The following is a 26,634-nucleotide window of genomic DNA, read 5'->3' as shown; positions in this document are numbered from 1 at the left end:
TCCTCAGTATATACACATAGAGATTAGGTAGATTCTACTCTGAATATACATATAAAGGTGAGGTAGATTTCCTTCAGTATATACACATAGAGGTGAGGTAGAGTCTCTTCAATATATACACATACAGGTGAGGTAGATTCTCCTCAGTATATACACAGAGATGAGGTAGATTCTCCTCAGTATATACACAGAGAGATGAGGTAGATTCTCCTCAGTATATACACAGAGAGATGAGGTAGGTTCTCCTCAGTATATACACACATACAGGTGAGGTAGATTCTCCTCAGTATATACACACATACAGGTGAGGTAGATTCTCCTCAGTATATACACACATACAGGTGAGGTAGATTCTCCTTAGTATATACACACATACAGGTGAGGTAGATTCTCCTCAGTATATACACATACAGGTGAGGTAGATTCTCCTCAGTATATACACATACAGGTGAGGTAGATTCTCCTCAGTATATACACATACAGGTGAGGTAGATTCTCCTCAGTATATACACATACAAGTGAGGTAGATTCTCCTCAGTATGTACACATACAGGCTTATTCATAGTAGCGTATACTGCCCGCAGTCTTCACGGCTGTCCGATATACGCTACCATCTGATTCCAATGATCAGATCACACAGACGCATTCCCACGGAATATAAGCGCCTGACCAGCCAATATAGTGTCGGGCGCTTTTACGCCAGGCAGGAAAGATAGTCCTGGAACTATGTTTTTGCCCGGAATACGCCAGGCACGTCATACACTCCTATGGGAGCTAATGATAGCATCAGGAGAAAGGAGCTGGGAGGGAGTTTAGCAGCATGACTGTTAAACTCCATCCCCCTTCTCTCCTCCCCTCTGGCTGTTTGCAATGGGAGAGGCCGGGATGGAGGTGGGGCTAAGCTCTGCCCCCTCCCATTGCTGGCTGCGGACAAGGGGCGGGGGGGGGGAGAGCTTAGCTTTGCCCCCTCCCATTGCAAACAGACGGAGGTGAGAGGTGGTGAGCCGTTGAGGGAAGGGTGAGACAGCTTAGCAGAGCTAAGCGGTCTTTCCCTGCCCAACCGCCTTGCAGCCTCAGCATATATTCGTTGGCCTGGGCCCTCTACACGGGCGCACAAACGTTAGATTTGTGCGCCTGTTCACATGTTTTTATGGCACCTACGGGTGGACATAAAAACAGCTACGGCCATGTGAAAGAGGCCTACAGGTGAGGTAGATTCTCCTCAGTATATACACATACAGGTGAGGTAGATTCTCCTCACTATATACACAGAGATGAGGTAGATTCTCCTCACTATATACACAGAGATGAGGTAGATTCTCCTCACTATATACACATAGAGGGGAGGTAGATTCTCCTCAGTATATACACATAGAGGTGAGGTCGATTCTCCTCTGTATATACACATACAGGTGAGGTAGATTCTCCTCACTATATACACATAGAGGGGAGGTAGATTCTCCTCAGTATATACACATACAGGTGAGGTAGATTCTCCTCACTATATACACATAGAGGGGAGGTAGATTCTCCTCAGTATATACACATAGAGGTGAGGTCGATTCTCCTCAGTATATACACATAGAGGTGAGGTCGATTCTCCTCTGTATATACACATAGAGGTGAGGTAGATTCTCCTCAGTATATACACAGAGGTGAGGTAGATTCTCCTCAGTATATACACACAGAGGTGAGGTAGGTTCTCCTCAGTATATACACATAGAGGTGAGGTAGATTCTCCTCAGTATATACACAGAGGTGAGGTAGATTCTCCTCAGTATATACACACAGAGATGAGGTAGATTCTCCTCACTATATACACAGAGGTGAGGTAGATTCTCCCCAGTATATACACATACAGGTGAGGTAGATTCTCCTCAGTATATACACATAGAGGTGAGGTAGATTCTCCTCAGTATATACACATACAGGTGAGGTAAATTCTCCTCAGTATATACACAGAGAGATGAGGTAGATACACCCTATTATATACACATAGAGGTGAGGTAATCAAGTTGTAACCTCTTTACTTCCCGATTTACATACCGAATTTCCAAGATTTGCATTTTGATTGCGAATTATCACAGTTGGACAATGCATTTCTCAAAAAGGCCTGCTTAGTACACCTCCACGACCTGAAGGTATGTGTGCAAAAAATCATTTATCTCAGCTTTGTGGTTTCTGAGAAAAGAACTCTCTCGTGTATCACGGGTTTTTCCCGCTTCGAATTGAATAATCAAGTTGTGACCTCTTTACTTTTCCTATTTGGGATCTAAAGAATGTTTGTTACAAATTTCAAGTTTGTATGACATCGGGAGTTAGAGAATTAGTGGCGAGTCAGTCATTCAGTGAGTAATTGGGTGATGACTTTTGCTTTTATATATGTAGACTGGAGATAGTAGAACCTTCGACAAGCTGAATAAAATCATTAAAAGCATAAGCAACATGAAGATTAGGAATATAAGAAGTAAAAAAAACTAGCAATTTAAGAGTTTGTTTGGAGAAACTTTTTTTTTTCACAAGAAACTCCAAAAACATTGTTGGATCAGGTGAGCTTCAGGTCCTACTTTCAGTCTACACCAATCATGTCCACTATTAGGCCATGTTCACATCTAGTTCAGAGCCTTTGTTGTTGCATATTCAGCCTTATTTGGCAGAAAAAAAGCCTTTCTGCAGGTATGTAGCATTATAATTCTCCTATCAAAAAACAAGCAAAAAAAAAAACTCTAAAAAACTATTTATGCCCATCTCACACAGTTTTTGCGTGGCAGTTTTTGATTATGCTTTTTTGAGCCAAAGTCAAATTGGATTCAAAAATCAATTAAAAAAGGAAGGACTTTTACTTCTCCTTCTCCTTCCTGCTGAATACACTTCAGGCTTTGGCTCAAATACCCGCATCACAACCTGTCACAAAAAACCTGTGTGTGAGACAACCCTTGAGAGAGTTCACACGGCGAAATTGCTGTGGAATTTTAACTGTGAAACCTGTGCCGAAAATTGTGTAAGTGAAGGAGGTTTCAACAAACCATTCATTCTCTGCAGAAAAAATAGACATGCTGCAGATTTTCAATTCCGCAGCAACCCGTGTCATGGAAAAGCCACAGATTTTCACTGCAAAAGACCTCTTTCACACGGGCTTCAAAATCATTGCTACAAAACACATGTATGTGAGGCTCATGGTGTCCAATGGGTTCTTTCAGGCTACAAAACTTCTCATGTGAAAGAACCCATTGAAAACTTCAGCTTCACATACATGCGTTTTGTAGCGAGATTTTGTAGCCCATGTGAAAGAGGCCTTAAAGAAAAATAGGCTGTTTCCAGCATCTTAGGTGGTATAAAAGGATTTCTTTATTTCAGTTTTCCAGTAAAACCTTGGATAAAAAAAACTCAGCATGAGTATTTTAAATGCCTACATGTTTCAAGCCTACATGGCATCAGATGCCATGACGAAGAGCTTATGCTTAAAACATGTAGGCCTTTAAAATACCTATGCTGGGCTCTTTATTCAGGTCTTTACTGAAATGCTAAAAGAAACCACTTTTTTTTATTGCCTGAGCTGCTGAAAATTTTTCCTTTTTCCTTTAATGTTTCCTAGCATTGGCTTTCGGCTTCCGCTCATTTGATGGGGTGGAATAGCAACGCTCGGTGAGATTCTCCAGTGGATTTTCACCACAGATTTCATTCAATGCAATGAGTGAATTCTGCTGTAAAAATCTACACCAAAACCCACAAGTAGATTTACTCTACGATATCTGCGCAAATTGTACTCTTACAGTACTATAAATTTGCTGCACGTTCTGTATAAATGACAATAACTCAACACTAATTACCCAGTGTATGTACATACCTTCTGCCCTTTCACTTGGCCTATCATCCACAACTGGATGTTCTGCAAATAAAAAAAATAAAAAAGGTATCAAAAACCATACAGACTGGAATATTTAAAATGTATTTCTTGTACATTGGAATAGGTCTGCACAAAACGATTATTCAGCCTTAGGCCTCATGTCCACGAGCGGATGGGATTCTGCATGCAGGAGCCCGCAGCAAAATCAGACCCTGACCGCAGACACTGCGAGTCTTCTACTTACCGGTCCGGGTCCTCATTTCCTTCACTCTGGATGTGTGCGACAGTGGAGTATTTATTTACTTTTTTTTTTAAAAACTCCTGCTTTACCACAGAATCCGCTGCCTGTTCGCAATTCAATTGTGGACAAGCCACGGATCAGACGGCTTCCATTGACTTCAATGGAAGCAATCTGTGCAGGAACCACACAGAAATGGAGCATGCTGTGATTTTTTTTCTTCCAGATCAAAAGGTCCTCATGGAGATTGGGCCTTAACACGTATCACAGGTGTATTCCAACTGGCACAAACAGTTTACGTAAATGTGTGGTGTCACAGAACACTGAGAAACAAATCTAGGTTACGTAGCACCGTGTCCAGCTTGGAACACTGCAAAGGGGCTTCAGATTAGGTAGCTCTGCCACAGTATGGCCATAAAGGAGGATACCAAGTAATCTAACTACCCCAGTGCATGGACAAATCTTGTCCCTAGGACCACAGAATTGCTTTACACGATGTAAGAGCCGAAATGCAAATGGTTAAAATGCAGTCTGAGCCTTACCGGGCATTTCATTCTGCTTTACTTCAATATGTTCATGAGCTAAAATAAATTATAAACATTATTGATACAGAGAAACCAAAAGCAGGATATTTTCATATTATCACCTAACCATAAATCACTGCTACAGAGGGAGCTGCTAAAAAGTTAAATGTAAACTTGCAACTAAAGATTTAATACCACTGCATTAGGACAAAAAAAAAAGGTTAGACTTTCGTAAACACTTCGTCTGCTACCGACGAAAAAAGCAGTGCTGCCCCCCCCCAGAAGCAGATAGGTGATAAAATGTACTTTACGGGCAATAACTTTGAAAGGGATATTACAATCTGCAACATTTTTGAGTACATCATAAACGTATCAGATGGGAGTACCCCTTTAAGCCACTCCAAGTATAATAAAATTTTTGAACATGATGTGAGGAAGGTACTTCAGTACTTACGACTCTCTGGCTCCTCACTATGATCTTCTGCAAGACAAAACATAAAAAGACAAAATCAGTCCATGTAGTGAATAATGTGATATTCTGATTTGCAGTAAAACCATCACTCCCACCACAAAAAAAATAATTAAAAAAAACAAAACCATGGTCAAACATAATTAAAAAATAAATTAAAAATGTATATATATTATATACATACACACACACACACACACACACACATCATATATACACACATACACACACACAGTAAACAAATTAAAACAAGACACCTGAACTACAAGCAGAATTCCCATGTGTCATAGGACTTAAAGTGACCCTCTGGTCTGGAGAAAAAAAATGCCCACTCCGCTTCTCTAGCTATCTGATGCACACTGAGTAGTTATACACATTGGTAGGCTAAGACATTACATGCTGCTCTGATTGGCCATCCCTGCTCATGTGGACAGCACTGATTAATAAAAAGCAGTGTGTAGAGAACTTGGTTTGACTACAGATCTAGAAGGTCGCTATAAAAGTTGTACCAAGATGCACAACCCCTTTGAGAATGTGGGGCTCGAGGTGATGAGCCTATTTCCTTGAGTCCTGCTCTTGGCATCCCCAGCAAACACCAAATTTTGCTGGGGAAATTCGCAGCCAACCTGACATCTCTCAGCAGCTGCAGAAGAATAATATTACAGGACTATCAATCACCACATGTATGGCCATCTTGCAATAAAAGGATTGTCAGAACAGGAATCACCTCTTAAGGAGCCTCTCTGTTTCTGGACAAGGTGAGCTAATGGTTATTATATCTGGGAGTAATTTATACCAGGTTGCCATAACCAAGATATGGCTTAAGGTTTGTAGTGATTGGGAAACTGCCATGCCTGGATACACAATGTACAGAAAAGACAGTAGAAAGAATGGGCAGTTGAATAGCTATTTAGGTTAAGGGGAGTATTTAAACAGCAATTCAAAATACACACAAAGAACTTAAAAACTCTCTGGTTTTACATGCAAAGTAATGCTTCATTTACACACGGTGAGAAGTGAGTGATCCAGCGATAAATTTTATGCTGGTTGAAAATGTTTTGCATTTAGATATAATGATTACCACTAGAGATGAGCGAGCATACTCGGAAAAGCACTACTCGCTCGAGTAATTTGCTTTATCCGAGTATCGCTGTGCTCGGGTCTGAAGATTCGGGTGCCGCTGCGGCTGACAGGTGAGTCGCAGCGGGGAGCAGGGGAGAGCGGGCGGGAGAGAGGGAGAGAAAGATCTTACCTCCGTTCCTCGCCGCTCTCCCCTGCAGCTCCCCGCTCCGTGCCGGCACCCGAATCTTCAGACCCGAGCACAGCGATACTCGAATAAAGCAAATTACTCGAGCGAGTAGTGCTTTTCCGAGTACGCTCGCTCATCTCTAATTACCACGCATTTTTATTTATTTAAACAGATTTTGCTTGTTAATCATTATGTGTATATGTCCCTTAAGAGAGAACTGTGATTAGAATTAGTGTCATATATAGGCCTTCAAGGCAAACTGAGTATTATGATAACTTGCTGGTTGATTAAATCACTCAAATGGCAGTAAAGGGAAGTGTAATAATGGGTGACTTCAACATGCTTGAAGTATCCCTATTACACTTACAAACAGGAGCAAGAATTTGATATAGGCATTTAAGAAGCATTTCTACAACAACTTGTTAAAGAGAACATTCTGGATTTAGTATTTACTAATGGGGATCTGGTGTCTGAGGGTCAGGTGAAACTGAATTTGGGTTCCAGCGACCACTGATGTTTATGGTTTGATATAAGAAAAGACTTTGAGAAATTCTTTACTACAACTAAAGTATTGGATTTTAGTAAGACTGATTTCAAGGATATAGAGGAGTTAAAAAAACAACTAATTAACAGGGTGGAATAAAACAGCAGGAGTCGTTGCCCAGTGGACACGATTAAAAATGACTATCATAAAGGTAATTAAAAACTTTAAACGTCAAACAAAACTAGCAAAAGTAAAAAGGGAAAAAGAAAACCACTCTTGCTCACTAGACAAGTTAGTGATATAATAAAAGATAAGAAGTATGCCAATAAGAGGTTTAAAGAAACTGGAAAATGTAACAGACAGAGAATTGTATAAAATTAGAAGAGAGCTAAACATTATTGCTGCTAAAGCACAAAATGAGGGAAAACTGGCCAAATCTATTAACATTTTCTAAATATAATTAGTGACAGAAATAAGATAAAAAATGCAAAATTACAAAAATAAAAAAAAATGGGAGTAATACCTATATTAAGGTCCGCTGCACACGGCAGAGTCGAATTCCGCATCTCCGTCGCTGCTGCAGCCTGACATATCCTCCTTCACACCGACAGAGCATTTCTTCCTGGAAGCAGGGCTTGAGTTCACCACTTCCAGCAAGCGAATGCTCTGATTGATTAATCCAGCACCGCGTCAGTCAATGAAAGCCGGCGTGGGGTTAACCAATCACAGCCATTCAAAGACATAATTGAATTAACCAATCAGAGCATTAACTTGCTGGAGGCCAGGTATTTAAGCCCTGCTTCCACGAAGAAATTTTCTGTCGGCGTGGAGGAGGATGTGGCAGCCTGCAGCAGCACCACAGGCCATTGCGAAGACCAGAACGCAAGCGGTAGGTGAATATTAGACTCCCCTTTCCAAAGCCAGTTCCTCGTGTAGAAGCTTACAAGCAGGCTCATAACTGCCACCGCGCCAGCCGCCTCCACGACACTGGCTGCCCGTTAAATTTGGAATACAATTAAAACTCATCACGCATCCATAAAGCTCTCCACAGTGCTGCACTGCCCTGTATCTCCTCCCTCATTTCGGTCTACGACCATACCCATGCTCTCCGCTCTACTAATTTCTCTCTAATCCAAACCTCCTGCTACGGTCTCCAAGATTTCTCCGGAGCCGCACCAGTTCTCTGGAATAAACTACCCCAGCCAATCAGATTAATTCCGAATACGCATAAATAGTACCCAATGTGTGTACTTCCTTATAGTCTGTAAGCTCTTGCGAACAGGGCCCTCTACCCTATTGCTCAAGCTTTGCAACGGTTTAATACTGTATGTTATGACTTATTTTGTGAATTGTATCAGACAGGGCGATTAAAGCATCCCAAGCTACTGTTCCCTTGAGACGGTTATACATAGTTTACTGAATTCAAACACAAGGATGTGGAGAACAAAGGGGAAAAAAAAGAAAAAGAAAGAGAAGTTGGAGTAGAGTGACCAAACTGATTAATATCACAAGGCACCATAGAAAAACTAAATAAATAATGCAATAAAACAATGGAGTGCAAACAAACATCCCTGGATACACTGCATCGCAATCCTTAATGTGTATTGGAGCAATGGAAGACCACATTAGGTTCCACTCCAGAATAGTAAACTGAAGCTACGGAGGGCACAGATCCCTGATCGCCAACCCGCCTTTTAAACAGTTGAGGCGTCATGGAATGTGTTATATTTTCCTGGCGCATATTAGACTTTTATAACATCTGAGCAATGTGTAAAATGCTACAGCAAACCCATCTCCTGATGGTGACTGTCAACAGGATAACGATCCATATAAAAAAGCCTTCTTGAACTGGTTCCATGACCATGCTCGTATTCTGTAGTTCCCAGATGTACAGTATAATGACATCTATTTAAAAGGTGTAAACACCTGAGCATGAATATGAAGATGTAGTTGTAATAACGTATACCTAGGAGAGGGATCAAATATTGGATCTCAAGCAAACATTTGCCATAATCTGACAGCTTTGCACATAATAATGCAATACATGATAATTTGCAAGGCAGTTGGAATCACTTGCCTGCTGATTCACTTGGCTCTTCACCTACAGGAATATCTAAAATGTTAAAAAAAAATAAAAAAATTAAATGAAGTTTAGCATTTCACAACCATTGCAATTTTAAACAACTGATGAGAAGCAGTACATAAAAGTTCTACTTTAGACAATACAATGTGGCACCCAGCCATCAGCAGTTTTCACTGGGAGAATTGCACATCGTGACATATATTTCCCGCGCAGCAAGCAAAGACATTTAACCCTTTCCAATCCAATTTGTATCCTGGTTTTCCTAGGGGGGCTTACTCTTTTTCTGCTGTTATACAACGACGCTATCTGCTGGCTAAAGCCAGTACTGCATGAGGTGACACAGATAGGCTCCGACAGCAGAGAGGCTGGCAATATACAGTAAGAGAACCCCGACGGATGTCTTCCAACATCGGAGCTGTACAGCCTTAAATCATAATTAGAGATGAGTGAGTATACTCGCTAAAGCTAACTACTTGAGCGAGTTTTGCCTTAGCCTAGTAGCCTAGTATCCTCCCGCTCGTCTGTAAAGATTCGCCCCCCTCCCCCCCCGCTCACCGCCACAACTCACCTGTCACCCGAGGATACTCGGCTAAGGCACTACTCGATCGAGTAGTTAGCCTTAGCGAGTATACTCGCTCATCTCTAATCATAATGTCTTCAGACGTCAGACAGTGGATTGGAAAGGGTTAAAGGGCCTTGGCAGCACCTTTGCGCACGATAAGTTCGTGGGAACCAAGCGCAGGAATAGAAGACAGGGCAAGTATAAAAACAAACCACCCTAGACTCCCCTTTAAGCACCATTATGGTGGTTTACGATGCTTAAAAGTGTTGACAGAGGCTCTTTAAGATTGTCATAAAAGAATTAAATGGCTACCCATCTCGAAGCATGTTGGACCTCCTATGGCCATGTAACCACAGCAATTCGTGATGGCATGGATTCCATTCAGTGGGCGAATCATATTTCAGGAATATTGGTCCATGTGGACAGGATAATTTACTGCAGTTGCCACAAATTAGATGGAGATACTGAGCTGCTTTTGACTAGAAGGGGTCATTGCTTCATGCTGCTTGTGCCAAACTCGGATTCTCATCCACACAGTGCAACAGAAATCTGGACTCATCCGACCAGTCAATGTTATCCACTGCTCATTAATACAATTTTTACACTTTTTCGCTCACTGGGGTCTTGCTTTCGTTTCTCATACAGCACCTGTTCATCAGAACAATCGTTGATCCTCCTTTGATCACTTTCATCGACAAATTGTTTATGTCCTCAGCATCCCCTTTTGTTTGAGGTTTCCCTCGATCACACCATTCTTGGCATACTCTCAACGCTGTTCCATGAGAAAATCCCACAAGCTTGGCAGTGAAATACCGACCCCCGACTGGTCTAGCACCGATGAGCATGCTTAATTCGAATTCACTCAGACAGTTCATCTATTTAATTTCGATACAGGGAGGTCATGAAAGGACCAGTGTCTAGTAAATTGACCATGCAGTGCATAATGCATGGATGTGTAGTACCCCAGAGCTGGGTACTCCAGCACTTTCGGTTATGATTACAGTGTTAAATCAGGTTTAAAGTAATGTATTAATAAGTGTGACAAGTTATGATGTTATGTGTTCATATTTCTCATTGAATTATGTGTTCTTGTAATATTCTCCAACCCTTGGTGAGTACAGGTCACATAGCAACAGTCAGGGGAGTGTATAGCCAGGTATAGAGAGCCTGTGATTGGTAAAGTCCCTAGATAGGCTGGGTTAGTGTCAGTACAAAATGAGAGAGTGGGCAGAGCTAAGTCAGTCTTCCAAGTACAGAGCTAAGCTTGAGCTTGAGAGAGATCAGGGAGGAACAAGGAGAAAGCCAGTATGGTGGGAAGTGAAACATCTAAAGTGTAAGCACTCAAGAGCAAGAGAGAGAAGATGAGAAGGAGATCTATGCCAGCCATGCATGGGCACAGTAAGAAAAGACACCACGTTGGCCAGAGACAGGCCCAAGCAGGGAGCGAAGCTAGAAGGCAAACCACCGAGGATAAATGTAGTTCCCTGTATCAAGCCCCTGAGAAAATTGCAGAAGTCATTTATGTTTGAAACTGTAACTGTTTCTTCTAAAGTCATCTAATGTGAATTGTATGCAACAAGTCAAGTTGAACCCTTATCTGCTCTTGAAGAATAAAAGTGTTTTAGTTTTCTTTTACACCCAACTCCTGGAGTCCCTTCCTACCATTGATTCCATCTGCAAACATCTGCACTAAGGTACCACACTAAGCACTCCAGGCAGAACAGAGGTTCTCCCCCCCCCCCCCCCTTCCCCCCCGTTATATCTATTTCTCCAATTTTTGTATTTATTATTTTTGTTTGGAACGAGTCCCTATATGTACACGGACTGGCGTCACAACAAAACAAGATCGTCCCCTACCGAACTCTGTGGGTAGCGCCCCACATGGGTATCACCATCTTATCCTGCTGCAAAAACAACTGCCAAATTTACCACTGCTTGCAAAATACTGCACTAAATCGCGATTTTCCATGTCTCAGGGGAGTAGCAGAGCCACAGTAATTACCATCTTACTCCCCACTGCTCAAACCCCTTACTGCGGATCTGCACTCGGTTCTGCCCGCTGCAGATGTACTGGCTCTCACAGGTTACCGCGGTTAAGAAACATACACCTTTACACCTAACAGGGGTAAGCTGAGCAAAAGTGATGCACTGTGTTATGGCTAGTGTGGGCCAGAGTACACCGTGCTATTGTCTACTTATCATAATAAGTAGACGAAAGCTTCAAGATTCCAATTCAATCCTGACATATCTACAATTGTAACCAACGGCTGCTGGGAACACCAAGGAACCTTATTTCTACGTGGGCATTTTCTGTTATTACCTTAGCTGGACTGAATATGCCTTCTGCAGTTAAGGCGCCCTCTACAGATCATTAATCATCTACTGAGACCTAATTATTGTTGTGTAACTTGCACAAAATCCACTTAACATGCATTTCCAATTTAATTGCCTTGAAAAGCATTCTGCTTACACTAGCAACGCATTATTTATTAGATCGCTAAAGGGCTGGGTCATAATAAATCATCACATATTTACTACATTACCATTAATCTCCTCTTCACTGTCATCACGGACGACGTCCTCCGTATCTAGAAGGGAAAGAACAAAAATACTGAAAGATGGATAAATCTAAAAAGCAGAATTGCTGAAACATACAGGAGTATTTAATGCCCTGATCTCATTAGTAAGAGAAGTAATAATAAACTCAACGATGAAAATCCCAACTCAACACTTTAACAAAGCTAATTGCAACTTGGCATGGATTCCTGTCATGTCGGCATAAAGAAAGCCGACTGTACAAACAACTGACTATTACATCATCTGTACAGTGATGAGATTCAGAGTATCTGAGATGGGAATTATTGGAGATGGTAATCCCATACTGAGGCACAGATAATAGTGCATGACTTAAGAGGAGCCTTTGGACTGGACATGTCAAGTGTTAAAAGCATCTAATATTGGAATCTATGGCTAGGGCTGGTCATTTACAATGAATAGACACCCATCCAGTAGTACGTGGGACTGTCTTTGGCTTTCTTATACACGGCAGTTTGTCATGGTATAGACTCAACCAGATGTTAAAATCGTTCTGCAGGTATATTTGCCCATGCAGACAACTGACAGGAAGGGTTCATCGATTCATGCTGCCTGTGCAAAATTCTGACCCTCCCTTAATCATGGTGCAACAGAAATCTGGATTCATCTGACCAGGTGATACTTTTTCCATAGTTTAGTGATCCAATTTTTGGTCTCTTTTGCCCAATAAAATATTGCCTGTTTCTTTTAGAAACACCTTAACTGTTATAGGTAATCCATGCTAAGGAATGACATGTTGTGTGCTTGGATACGCGAGTTGGAGCATTGGTGTTTTATTCTACTACAATTTGCTTGATTGTGCACTGCCTGTTCATTCGAATGATTTCTGGCAAATTGGTTACATCTATGAGATCTCCATTTGCAAGATGTTCTTCCTCAGCCAGCATTCTTGGTATATCACTGCATGAGAAAACTCCACAAGATTGGCAGTTCTTGAAAACCTGATCTCAGCTAGTCCAAGCCACGTCTTGTTCGAAGTTGCTCAGATCATTTGATTTTCCCATTCTAATAGTAGATTCACAACAATACTATATTCCTACACAACAGGATCCTACCTAGTAAAGGTTCTTAAAGGGGTTGTACCAAAATCAAGTTTTATCACCTATCCATAGGAAAGGTGGTGGTCTCACCAGTGAGACCCAAACCGACCCCGAGAATAAGGGTCCTGTGCCCCCCTTCATCCTCATTTCAGGCTTGCTGTACCTCCTGCGTTGAGGAGAATTAATGGAGTGGCAATGCTCCATTCATTTTAAGTGTGCCTGCTAGAGAGAGCAAATTACTTGACTTTGCTATTTTCATCAGCCCCACTGAAATGAATGCACATGCCACGCATGTGCTACCGTCGCGCCATTCAATCTAACATCACTGTAGGCGGGTGCAGTGACTCCATAGTGACAAGAAGTGGAGGACATTGGACTCCACTTCTCAGGATCGGTGGGTGTCTCAGCAGTGAAACCACCACCGAACTTATTATCTATCTTGGGAATAGGTGATAAAAGTTGAATTTGGTGCAACCAGTCTAAGGGTGAATGCTCATGGATGGATTTGATTGCGTTTCCCGCAGTGGAAATCAGCGCGTGAATTCTGCAGTGGCAAGGCTCTATTGAAGCTAATGGTTTTCTGCCTGCCAGCGCACACATGCAGATTTGTACCACGGATTTCCGCGAGCATGAGAGAATCTCTGTATGTTCTATTTCACCGCGAATTCGCCGTGGGAGGGCTCCATTGATAGCAATAGAAGTTAAACCGCGGAAATCCGCACGGAAAAACATGATCACTCACTGGCACTTTTTGTTTTGATTTGTGGTACTCCCACGGTGTAAATCCGCAGGCGTATTCTGCATCGCTCGTGGGCATGAGCCCTAGAGCAGCAGCCTTTTACCAACTAATGACTTCTTCCTCTAAATTCTAGATACATACAGCACATAATTATAACGCTTATAACAATAACATATCATAGACGTTTCAGAGGACAATATATTTTTCATTGTACGCAAATGATATCTTACCCTCTGCTGTATCTTCATCGGTTTCTAGATTAAAAAGGTAAAAAAAAACACAAAAAACATTGATTTGATGCCTGAACACACACAAATACATACAAGAAGTTTTCGTTGTTGGTGAAGTAAAGCTCTTGAGTCACTATATGGACTGTAAAGGGTCAAATTGAACACATAATTCGACTACACACAGAGCATGCCAAGTTGCAGAGGTTTTTATTCCCCATTCATCAAGCTTGTATTGTCCCTTAACATGGGAGTTTTTCAGTGCAAAACCGTCACTAAAAATCCGCAACATCTAAATGCGACGCAAAATCATATGCTGGGGTGGGCATACCTTACAGTATTTAAATGGGTTTTCCCACAACTAAATATTAATTACCTATTCACAATATAGGTGATTCACTAGCATAAAAGTCTAGAAACAACCCACCACCACTGTCGAATGAGGGAGATTTTTCCCAGTGAGACTGGATGTTTGTGAAGGACCCCCGTTCCAGTGCTTAGTGGTGGTTCCAGTGATCACTTACTTATCTACCCTGGAAATATCAACTTTAGAAAAACCCTTTATAATCTTTTCTTAGAACAGGCGATCCAACTAATTGCATCTCTACATCAATTTACAGGACAAGCACTTCTAGGAAATGATTGCAATAGTATTTGGACTGTAGAAGGAAATGCTCATTACGTGACAGCAGATGCACTAACCCGATGGGACTGCAAATCCACAAAATTAGTCATAATGCATCCAAGCAGATAATTACAAATAGTCACGAAAAGGTGGACTTAGAGTACATCTAATGTAGTATCTCAATGCTAAAACAAAACATGCAAGTCCTCCGTAGCTGTAGCCTATATATGTCTTTTTTTGTCGAATTGACATGCTTCTAGGCTCCTAATGGACAAAGATAAAGGAAACAATTACCTGAGGTTTCCGGCGCAGCTTCCTCGGTCTGTTCAGGCACAGTTTCCCCATACGGTTCATCTACACAACACCAGGGAATAGCATGTTAATAAAAAATAATTGAAGAGCTTTGCTACTCCTAATATACAGTCGTGGGAAAATGCTTACAATTAGTCGTAATTTGGTGTAGACACCTTATGAGCTCTCAAGGTATAATCAACTCCCTACGTACCTGATAATTCAGATGGTTCTTCTTCTTCTTCTTCCAGCTCTGTCTGATCATTGTAGTCATTTACTGAAAGCGAAAAAAGACATAAATTATGCACATAACCATCATCTAAAACGGAAATATAAAGCTTACTGCTAACTGAATGACTACTGATACGATTATGTGCTCAGATGGCAATGAGGAAAACAATACTGACATCTTGTGGTGAGCTCCTTCAAATTCTGTAGACTATGAAGTATATAAATAGAGCCCATGGTATACAGCTTCGGTGCCCCATTAATATAGCATAGATATCCATCAGGATTCAATTACCAACCTATTTTATGTAAACTGATGTTAATGGTTAATTTAAAGGGACCCTATGGCTGTTAGTACAGGTAATGCCTCTTCATCAGAAAACTCAATGCAAAAAATATTACAAGTCCAGGTACCAATCACAATCAGCAGAGCTCTGCCAACATGATGGAGAAGAGAAACGCTGCAGTGGACCAGCACCCTAAGGACCTTATGATATGCCTAGATTTTGTGTACATAAGCAGCACCAACTGATATTAGGAGGCTGATAGTCACTCGTTATTTCCATTTACATGGAGCAATCATCAGGCCTGTATGTGGCCGTATGAGCGTTTGTTCACTTAATTCCTTTACTGCTGAAGGCACAACCCCTGTTTACACGGGAAGAGGCACTGGTGAGAAGTTCTTCGAATGTCTCCATAGAAGATAGAACTGGCCAACAAGAGAGCATTTGCTCCCTTGTTGGCCGATCGCTGGGATGTTTAAACAGAACAATGATCAAAAAAGAAAGAATATTTGGCCAATCTTCATCTTGTGTAAAATGTTTAAGTCCTTTCAAATTTTGAAGGGGCGGATTGTAGTGTTCTTCAATACATAATTCTTGTCCTTTTTATTTATTTTTGGGATGAGAATATCCCATTATATCAATATAACGGCCTAACATTGGGATGAACGATCACTACAGTAGTTTGTCCCCATAGGCCTATTGTATAGTTACATTAGGAGCTGTAACAACACTCAGATAGCATTTATATGGTCACTGAAACTGAATGATCAGCCCTTCACTCGTTCGCCAGCTAATTGGTAGTCGCTTTACTTAGCCAAACTGTGAGGACAATGAGTATTCAGAGAAATGTTCAGGCCCGTGTAAAAAAAAAAGACCATAAGTTCAGAAAAATGGCTTCCTCCATGATCAGGACCCTCTCACATCCCCAGAAAGGTTTCTACATCAACACAGAAGGGAATTCTTTAAGTTCTCAGTGAAGTCATTGAAGGAGTTCACAAGAGGCCTGTATGTCTTTCCTGAGCGTAATATTACAAAGAAATGGGGTTCACAGTCGTACGAGATTTGAGTGTCTCGCATCGCACGAATGTCATGTGATTTTCTCAGCCATGTGAAAATGGCCTAAGTACAGGTGGCTTTTGGTTCATGGGTGTTTTTGCCTTCCTCAGTATCAACACTGCAGAATCTTAAGCCCTACATACTGTTACTGCAACACTCCGACTTCAATAGAGAGAGCCACAAACACCCGAATGAACAAATGGGATGTTTCCACCAATAACACATCGGAATATCCAGTTGACATTTCATAAATGTCTAATATGGGAAACAGTTAACGTGTTTCTTTACCAGAGAAACGCATATAAAACTATCGAAGTATCTTGTTATGGAGCACAAAGAAACCCTCTGAAACATTTTCATTGTCCTTAGAAGGCATCTACAATGATGTGATGGAGGTTTATATGTTTGATGTATGCAAGTACTGTACATTCAATGTAAATGTTAGGCATCTGTTATTCAGTAAACAGCATCTGATATGGCTGTAAGGTAAATGACTGTAAATATAAGTTCTTCTAAGGCTGCATTGCCGCAAGCCAGTGTAAGTACAGTAACTAATTCATCTCATGGAAATAATGTTTAGGAAAGAAAAACTGCTAATATACCTTCATCAGATTCATCTTCTGCTGGTTCATTTAGGTCTTCCTTCCCCATAAAGACAGACTCTTCATGATCTTCAGATTTTTCCTGATTTTCTGTTACTTTAATGTTCTCAAAATGTTCATCCTGAGGTTCCTGTTCCTCTGTTGCTAGCTCCTCCTCCTCAGGTTCTTCATCTGCTACAGGTTCTGGCCCATCTTCTACATCTACAGGTTCCTCTACTTCTGGAGTAGGAGCATTCAGAAATTCAGTTTCCGTCTCTTCTACTTCCTGCTTATGTGCATGTTTTGGTTCATGATGTGTCCCATGGTCATCTTCATGTGTTATTGTTGCTTCTTCTACATCATCATCATCATCATCATCATGACCAGCAGCAAGTTCTTGCTCCAAAATGTTCTCAATAATTGAATCGATAGTTAGCTCTTCAACCGTGGGCTCTTCAACATTAGCTTGTTCTTCTATTACTGGTTCTCCCTCCGGCTCCTCTTTAACATCTAAGATGGTTAAAACAATAAGAAAATATTTATTTAATGTTTGGCAACCCCTCATTAAAAAGATAGAAAAAAAAATATTTCCAGGTTTTTCAAAAATATTTAATCAACGGGAAACTATTGATTATACCTTTAAACCACCCCTTACGTAAGGTTATAAACCCCTTTAAGAAAAAAAAAAGATATATAAATATATTTTACATACACACACTAGATTTGTATACATTATATATATCTCTCTCTATATATATCTACATACACATACAAAGTGGTTAGTTTGAATTAAAAAAGTTTTACTAAGTTTCATGCTGTAATCTTCATTTTCTTCATTTTAAAATGAATATGCAGTTTGTTACCTGCTCCTACTTTCAGACTTCTCATGCAAGTATCTCCCTCTCAGCAATACATACTGGATGCAAGGTCTGTATGTCCAGGATGCCGCCGCCTTATCTAAATCCGATGCCTCAGCAAAGCTTTATTCCTGTACAGATTTTCCCTTGTATAGCCTTAAGAAATCTCCTCTCCCTTCTGTCGACATGGATGCTGAAGAAATTATGATTTGTCCCTGCTTCCTGCTCCTCTCTGTCCATCTACACAACCTGTGCCATTCAGCTCCTTCAGACTGCCATCTGTGCCCTTCTTCCCATCTACACTGCGATTCAGAACAGTTTCTGTGATCTGCCCTCCCTGATGACTTGGCTGCCTTCCTCCACCTGCCCTGTGCAGTCTAACCCTTTGTGCTCGCACCAGCGTGAGTAGTATGCTTGTTCAACGTCAGACGGAACACGACAGCCAGCTACATGGGGTAGTTACACAGATTCAACAACAGCCAGCAAAATAATATAATTTTTATTTAATCAAGATTATATATAAAAGTTGCTTAATTTTGCATTTAGGAAGCAATGTAAAGCTTGTTGTGACCAGGTATACACTGACAAGATAGATTTTACGCTTACTTCAACCAATAAATAAGGAATGTTAATGAAACTGCATGCTGTACTTCGTTAAACAGAATCGAGATCGACCCATTTATTCTCCCTTCATTTACTAAACTCCATTAGTATTTACGATACCTGGTTCTGAGCCAAGTGATCCATGAACACTGGGCTCCACGGCATCTTCTAACGAGAACTCACTCGCCACATCTGAAGGAAAAACATAAAAAGCCTCAAATATGTGATCTCTTAGTGAGGATTTGCATCCGGTAGTCTTACAGTGGTTATGTCATTGAGTGTGCCATTAAGTTCAGGTTATGGAATTCCTTCAGTAGAAAGTCTCTACAGGTGGATTTTGACAAAGATTTTACCCGTTCATTTGAAGAACCAAAATCTGCAGCATTAATTAGACATGCTATGGATTTAAAATCCGCACCACCACTTAATTTACACTGCAGATTTTTTTTCTGTAGCACGTGAATGAGATCTCCTGCAATCTCATCCACAATACCTATACTGCAAAACACTGAGGAGAATTCACAGTATTTCCACAATGTATTCCATACCGCCGATTTTTTTCCTTGGTTTTAGACTAATAAAGCCTTATCACTACATAAATAAAATCAGAAATCAGTTTCACATTTCAACCCCCTATCCAGATATTAGTTTGCTGTCAGTGCATGAAACCATACAATCATAGACCGCAAACTTGTACATAGCTAACCCTGCTCTCAGCTGAATTGTGCCCAGTCTAGGCAATGATCTGTTAGGCTGCTTGTTACATGGCAGCGGTTTTCAGTGTTTAGAAAAAGGACCAAAACATACTTTGCAAAAAACATGTAAAAATGCATGCATTAAAAAAAAAAAAAAAGACGTAAAAATGTATATGTTTTGTGCGTTACATCACTGAGTATAATTAACATGGATTAAAAACACAAAGCAGATGCATTTTTCAAGGTGCCTTTTTGTTGTGTTTTTAAACTCTTGAGCCAAAGTTAGATAGGCATTCAAGAGAAGTGGGGAGTATAAAAAGGGCAGACTCCTATGCCTCAAAGCTGAGTTCCCTTCGGTTGGGATTAAAACTAGAAAAAAAAAAAAAGTGAAGCCTGTCTAAGGTGGCAGATTGTGTTCAATTTTTCCATTAAGGATCTGACACTTTAATTCACCTGCAAATCCACATCCGCCGGGCCGAAGAAAGAAGATCCGTCCGCGACGGAGGGCAGGTAAGTAATTCTTTTTAGGCCTCACGTCCGTGGGATAGGAGGGACCCGCTGCGGGATTCTGCATGAAGAATCCGCGGCGGGCCTGATTTTTCCCGTGGACATGAGGCCTTATAGTGATCTTTTTTTATTATTATATTTACTCTAAAATAAAATATGGGTACGGGTTCCTCATTTTGCTTCAGATGTTTTGATATATAATATGTATGGTTTTGGATTACAGGGCACTTATAGCGACGGTTTTGGTTGGCGTTGGTTTTGAGTTATTTTCTTTCTTACGCATATATTGTTGTTTTATGCTGTAATTTTTTTAAAACTTATTTATGTAATTATTATTTTTTTTTTAACTTCGTTTTATTTATCACTCTTAAATAGCATCGTACAGAATATAAATGGTTAAATGGGTACGTTACATGGCCATGCAAAGAAAAAAAAGCATTTACTTTGTAAGGTAAATATGACATGTATTAATCTGTCCGTACAATATGAACTGCCTAATAAAATTTTATTTTATGAACAAAACGTGGCTGATATATTGATCAGTTTAATTTATAATGTGATTATTTTTTTGTACTATCTATGTCCCCCATGACGTCATATAAGACCTCTGGGGGGCATTCACATGTTTTTTTATTATTTAACATTTTCCCACTGTAGCTGGGGCATCCATAGGAGCAGCATCCATAGGAGCCCCAGTTACAGGAGAAAACATACCCTGTAGTGACATTAGTCATTGGTAGAGCTGATCAGGGTCTGCTGGGGCCCTGTAGCTCTGCTGTGACAGAGGTCACCCGGCGGTCACTGACTGCCGGCTCGCAATGAAGATTTGCAATTTTTGGAAATTTACTGGGAGTTAATATGTATCTTACATACACATATATAGCATATATATTATACATGCATACTCTATCTACGTATATTACAGTATGCAGGAGAGGGGTCTGATGTTGGACCTCTCTCCTGCATACTATAATATACATATAACCAACCGTGCACTGACAAAAAAAAAGCCTAAAATTTAAAAAACAAAAATGGAAAAATAATTACCATCTTGCATTTCATGATCATCCAGAGCGTCTTCTATGTCAAAGATATCTGAAAAGAACATGATTTTTAAAGTTACATTCAAAGATGAGAGCAAAGTATTTACACCTGAACTTGCCATATTAGGCTGGGTTCACACAAGGCAGATTTGCCGCGGTTTTTCCGCTGCGGTTTTTCCGCAGAAGAACTGCTTCTGTGGCAAAACCGCTTCAAAGGTTAATTTGGGCTTGCGGATTTTGCTGCGGATTTTCGTGTGGAAAAATCCGCATGCGGTTTTTCCCGCAGCGCTTTTTTACTTTTGGTTGCGTATTTGCCGCGTATTTGGTGCGGATTTGGCTGCGTCCATAGAGGTCTATGGACAAAAAAGCGCTGCGGAAAAGACCAAAGAATGAACATGCTGCATCTTTTAAAACCGCGCCGCAGTTGCATTTCCGCACTGCGGCTGTGCGGAAAAAATCCGTCCTGTGAGAACAGCTTTTTGGCAAATCTCATTTGTGCTGCATTGCACTGCAAACGCAGCGGTTTTGCCGCAGTGCGGATATGCAATGGCAATCCGCGGCAAAACTGCAGCAAATCTGCCCTGTGTGAACCCAGCCTTAGGGAACAAAAAGGAGAGGAGTTGCCTCCATATCTAGTAGAAACAATTTCAAGCAACATAATGGTCACATCATGGTTTGTTCTCTACACATGGGGAGAAGAGTGCAGTATTGCACTATATATAATGCTTTTATTTGGGCACACTGGCACCATGATGTAAGCAATATATGGCAGCGTAATTAATAACACACATGCCGATACTTGTTGGGCGTTGGATGTGGTCTTGGCAACTGTCCAGCCCTGAGCGCAGCAGTATCTCTCCTCGTCCATCACATTGGGTGGGGGAGAGGGGCAGGACAACCTCTTTAAATATATTTAAGGGCCATAAGTACTGGATATTGTATATAAAACTAGTGATTCAAGAGTTTTCTTGATAAACTAGATCTCAAACTGCATTACATACAAGTCACAGCATTTTACCACCTGATGGTAAGGTTTACTAATTGAGAATGCAGAATAACGAACGAATACTATTTTGCATAATGCGAACAATGAGTTATTTTGTGACTTCACTCTACATGTTGACTCTTGGCTGTTCTAGGAAAATGATGTGTCTATGACCAATGCAAAACTCAAATTAATAGGTTTTGTTTACCTTCGCCAACCCTACGTTATTTACCGATTAGTGCATATTGGACCAAGAGAATATGTCACGTTGGAACCCCAACTACTAGATGAAGAAGAGAGCCAATTCTGTAGCTTTGCTCAAACTTGGAGGACCGTAGGCATCTATATAAAACTCTAGAGGGCAGAAGTATTTAGACTGTCATTTCATAGAGCAGTCTAAGTAAAAACTGCACTAAGTACGTCAAATGTATCAAGCAGCGCGTCTTCAGGCACTTTGTGCACCAAATATGAAATGACACCAGCTACATGCCGGCACAGGTTTCAGATATAATTTGTGCCAGTTTATGGTGTACATTATAGTAAATGTGCCAGGCCGCCACACCCACTAAACACTAAGCATTGCCCCCCTCCCTTTGGTTTTGAAGTGGTGAAGCTGACGTAAAATTGCCAACCGTCACATTTTGGCACATAAGCAAAATGTGAGTTTGCTACACCAGAAACCTTGTATAAAACTTATGAATGGTGCTCTAAGGTACCTACTTATATCATTTACATTCTGCTTACCCTACCAATAAACTGCCGAGCTACTCATTCCTGGGTCTCCCCTTTAGATTAACCCCACAATCCCTTCGTCCAAATTTAAGTTGTGATTCCCAGTGCCTTGCGCAACATGTGACTGCAACTCCATTGTGCGTGGCTTTCGATAAGAGTCCTGGCTTATAACCATATGCACTGTCAAATTCCATTATTACACAAATGTCCTACCCACCAATTAATGCCAGTAATAGTGACATAATACTAGTAATATTGAGCAGCAAATACTTGCAAATTCACAGTTTCTTATTTGTTCCCATTTATACCTCTCCCCCATCTCTGAATTCAACCTGGTGAGCAGCACTCAAAGTTGGCTGCGGCTCACAAGGCACAAAAGGTTTAAGTATGTCCGTAATAAACCTTCAACGGAAAGGTTCAAAATGTAAATATGTCATTTAATCAGAAATATTTTGTCTTTTTTGAAAAAAATACATACCTAGAGCGTACAGAAAGTCTTCAGACCCGTTCACCTTTTTATTTTTGTTATGTTGGGGCCTTGTGCAAATAAAAAAAAATAAATAAAAACAAGCTTTCTCCATCATTCTGCACTCAATACCCCACAGTGACAAAGTGAAAAGCGAATGTTAGGCTGCCTGTCCACGGGCGTTGTGGTATCCCGCTGCGGATCTCCGCCGCACGAGAGCAGGAGCTGGCAGACGGATCTCCGCTGTCAGCCTATCATACATATAGGCTGACCACGGAGAATCGAGGCAAATCACAGCATGCTGTGATTTGAAAGCAATGGTCACTCTGGCTGAACTCCAAAGATCCTGTTTGCAGATGGGAGAAACTTCCAGAAGGTCAACCATTAATGCAGCACTTTACCAATCTGGGCTTTATAGCAGAATAGCCAGAAAGAAGCCTCTCCTCAGTAAAAAACACATGAAAGCCCACCTGGAGTTTGCCAAAAAGCACCTAAAGGACTCTCAGACTGTGAGAAACAAGATTCTCTGGTCTGATGAAACAAAAATTGAACCTTTTGGCCCCAATTCTAAGCCTGGCAAAAACCAGGCTGTGTTCATCATCTACCCTATACCATCCCTACAGTTAAGCCTAGTTGTGGTAGCATCGTGCTGTGGAGGTGTTCTTCAGCAGCGGAGACAGGCAGACTGGTCAGGGTTGATGGCAAGTTGAATGGAGCAAAATACAGAGCTAATCTTTATGAGAACCTGAACCTCCGGCTGGCCAGAAGGTTCAGCTTCCAACAAGATAATGACGCTAAGCACCCAGTGAAGTCAACACAGGAATGGCTTAGGGACAGCTCTGTGAATGTCCTTGGGTGGCCCAGCCAGAGCCCTGACTTGAACCCAATCGAAGTCTCTGGACAGACCTGAAACTGGTTTTCCATGGACAGTCCCCATCCAACCTGACATAGCTTGAAGGATCAGCAGAGAGGAGTGGAAGAAAATCCGCAAATCTTGGTGTGTAGACCCTGTGGCATCATACCTAAGAAGCCTGTAATTTCTACTAAAGGTGCTTCGACTTAGTACTGAGTACAGTTTTCTAAATATTTATGTCAATGCAAAATGTTAATTTTTTTTTTTTTTTACACTTACAAAGACTTCTAAAATTCCGTTTTCATTTGGCTATTAAACGGTATTGAGTGCAGAGTGAGGGCGAAACACTTGATTTTTTTTTTCTTCTCTGGTCTGAAGACCTTTTGGACCCACTGTAAAGGCTGGAATTATCATTAGCATTGAGAGCCACTAACCGTGCCAATCTTACCATTATCAAGTGATTTTATAACATCCTCCAAATCATCATCGGAGATATCTGGATAAAGAAAATACAGTAAAATAACTGAATGTTCTTTCTGTAACTGTGTCTATGTGCCATTTACACAGGATTAGTATCTGAATAAGGTCACTGTATATCATTACATGGCATTGTGTACACAACCAAACCGCCTTCCAAAGTGCAAACATGACATGGGATGTGAACATTTACATTTGTGATTAGCACTGTAGACTTAAATGATCCCAATACCATGTAGTAGGTCACTCAGTGAAGCTCCCACCCCATAGACACTACTATGGGCATATTAGGGTCACGTCATTTTTTAAACAAGGCTTTACCAATATGCAAAATGCCTATAGTAGCGATTGTGGCTGTTCTGCTCACACCACAGCTATCAGAATGAAAACCCCAATTGTGGGTAAAAAGACAGGGGTCGATTACTACACGATTCACTTTATTTTCAAAAAGTAATCCAATACTAGCAAATAAGTACCCATATATATCTACCGCGCTTCCCCGAAAATCAGACAGGGACTGATATTAATTTTTGCCCCAAAAGATGTGCTAGGGCTTATTTTCAGGGAATGTTTTATTTTGTTGTAGGTCAGCCAAGTCACTTACCAGCAGGCTCGGCTCTCCAAAGCACCAACGCGGCTCCCAAAGTACATGGCCGCCCACACTTCATAGCGGTAGGATTTATAAATTGGCTGATCGGCAGCTGTGACTGGCTGAACAGCACTTGAAGAACCAATTATAGCCTCAGCTCAGCCAATTCATAAACTCTGGCTCCATGAAGCGATGGCTGTGATTGGTGCTTTGAGCACTACCTTGGCTCTTTTGAGTTCTGCTCAGCCAATCAATCACAGCCATCGCTTCGTGGAGGCGGTATTTATGAATTGGGCAAGCCACGGCTGAGATTGATTCTTTGAGCGCTGCATTGATTGGCTGAACAGAGCTGCATCGATTTGGCTGAGCAGTCCTCGAAGAACCATCAATGAAACACTGTTCAGTCAAAGCGATACAGCGCTCAAATAACCAATCACAGCCAATTCATAAATCCTGCCTCCACAAAGCAATGGCTGTGATTGGCTCTTTGAGCGCTGCATTGATTTGTTCTTCAAGCACTGCTCAACCAATCACAGCCGCAGCTAAGCCAAATTATAAATGCCAGCTCCAAGAAGTGATGGCTGCGATGGGTTCTTCAAGAGGTAAAGAACCAATCAATGCAGCGTGCACACAGCCAAATCACAGCCGTTGCTTTGTGGAGGTCGGATTTATGAATTGGCTGAGTAACGGTTGTGATTGGCTCTGTGAGCGCTGCTCAGCCAATCACACTAGATAGAAATAGCATAGCAAAGACCTACGAAAGGTCGAAATGCCGCAGCCTTTTTACTGCTGGAGAAATAAGGAGTGGTGACTTTTAATAAAGTTCCTGTGTGCCGATCCATCTCATCTGTTTACTGGCTCAGTCAATCACAGCCGCAGCACAGCCTAATCATAAATCCCGCCTCCACGAAGTGACGGCTTGTGATTGGTTCTTCTAGTGGTGCTCAGACAATCACAGCCATCATTTTGTGGAGGTGGCATTTATGAATCCCATAACCAGGAAGTAATTCTGTGTGGGTGGCCAAGGACTGCGGGATGCACTCTGGGGCCCTGGACAGCAGCTAAAAGGACCTGGACAAAGCTTGCCGGGTGACAGCTGACCTCTGTGAAAACCTATAGGCACAGACATAGTGTGATTTATTTGCACTGAATGCCAAAACAGGATTAGTAGAGGAGTAAACACATTGGTGTTATCGGGTCACCAGCCCTATGTGTTATCTCTGCAACAGATTTTGCATGTGCCCCACTGTAGCATGAAGGCTTTTGAAAGGTTTAGGCCTGTGGTGAGTGTGTCAAAAATTGTTATAAACTTGTACTCCCAATTTTTTTTGCAGTGTTGAGATTTGAAGTTGACTTTTAACATAGTAAACTTCCTATGTTGTGTCTGGCTAGAAAACTGCTTAACAAGTACCTCTGTCTTTCCTTATTTGTGTTGGCAGCAAGATCTCATCCTCGCTTTCAGTTTTGTCCTGTTTCTCCAACATAAAGGCCCCAACAGGACATTTACTGCACAGGATCAGGTACACATTGGACGTGGAACATGTGAATATCATTGGGATTTTATAATCCTGCTGTATGTTGGGCATCTGTATCCTGTCCGTGGCCAGTACATGTGAGCAGGTCTTGCAGCTCCTTACATTACATTAATTTCCTTTTTGTGTGTTGGAGGGCAATGATCTCCTGCTTATAAATTTCCTCAACTTTG

The 26,634-nt window shown here is 41.2% G+C and overlaps 1 protein-coding gene across 2 annotated transcripts in view; it reads right to left on the bottom strand.

The window, feature by feature from the left end:
* LOC136578315 (aspartyl/asparaginyl beta-hydroxylase-like) overlaps positions 1–26,634 on the bottom strand; it is a 100,253-nt gene that overhangs the window by 10,147 nt on the left and 63,472 nt on the right. For both annotated transcript variants that reach the window (XM_066578286.1, XM_066578287.1), the window contains exons 5-16: positions 24,312–24,359; positions 20,832–20,879; positions 18,703–18,774; positions 17,144–17,632; positions 15,188–15,250; positions 14,977–15,036; positions 14,061–14,084; positions 12,000–12,044; positions 8,889–8,924; positions 5,064–5,090; positions 4,628–4,666; positions 3,848–3,889 (exon numbers count right to left, since the gene is read on the bottom strand). In XM_066578286.1, the coding sequence (XP_066434383.1) occupies positions 3,848–3,889; positions 4,628–4,666; positions 5,064–5,090; positions 8,889–8,924; positions 12,000–12,044; positions 14,061–14,084; positions 14,977–15,036; positions 15,188–15,250; positions 17,144–17,632; positions 18,703–18,774; positions 20,832–20,879; positions 24,312–24,359 (993 nt within the window). The remainder of the gene's footprint in view (positions 1–3,847; positions 3,890–4,627; positions 4,667–5,063; positions 5,091–8,888; positions 8,925–11,999; positions 12,045–14,060; positions 14,085–14,976; positions 15,037–15,187; positions 15,251–17,143; positions 17,633–18,702; positions 18,775–20,831; positions 20,880–24,311; positions 24,360–26,634) is intronic.

The sequence above is a fragment of the Eleutherodactylus coqui genome, chromosome 9 (genome assembly GCF_035609145.1).
Source record: "Eleutherodactylus coqui strain aEleCoq1 chromosome 9, aEleCoq1.hap1, whole genome shotgun sequence".
In the NCBI taxonomy this organism is placed as follows: Eukaryota; Metazoa; Chordata; class Amphibia; order Anura; family Eleutherodactylidae; genus Eleutherodactylus; species Eleutherodactylus coqui.
Note: the sequence above shows the minus strand (reverse complement) of the source record. Positions and strands in the feature narration are given on the sequence as shown.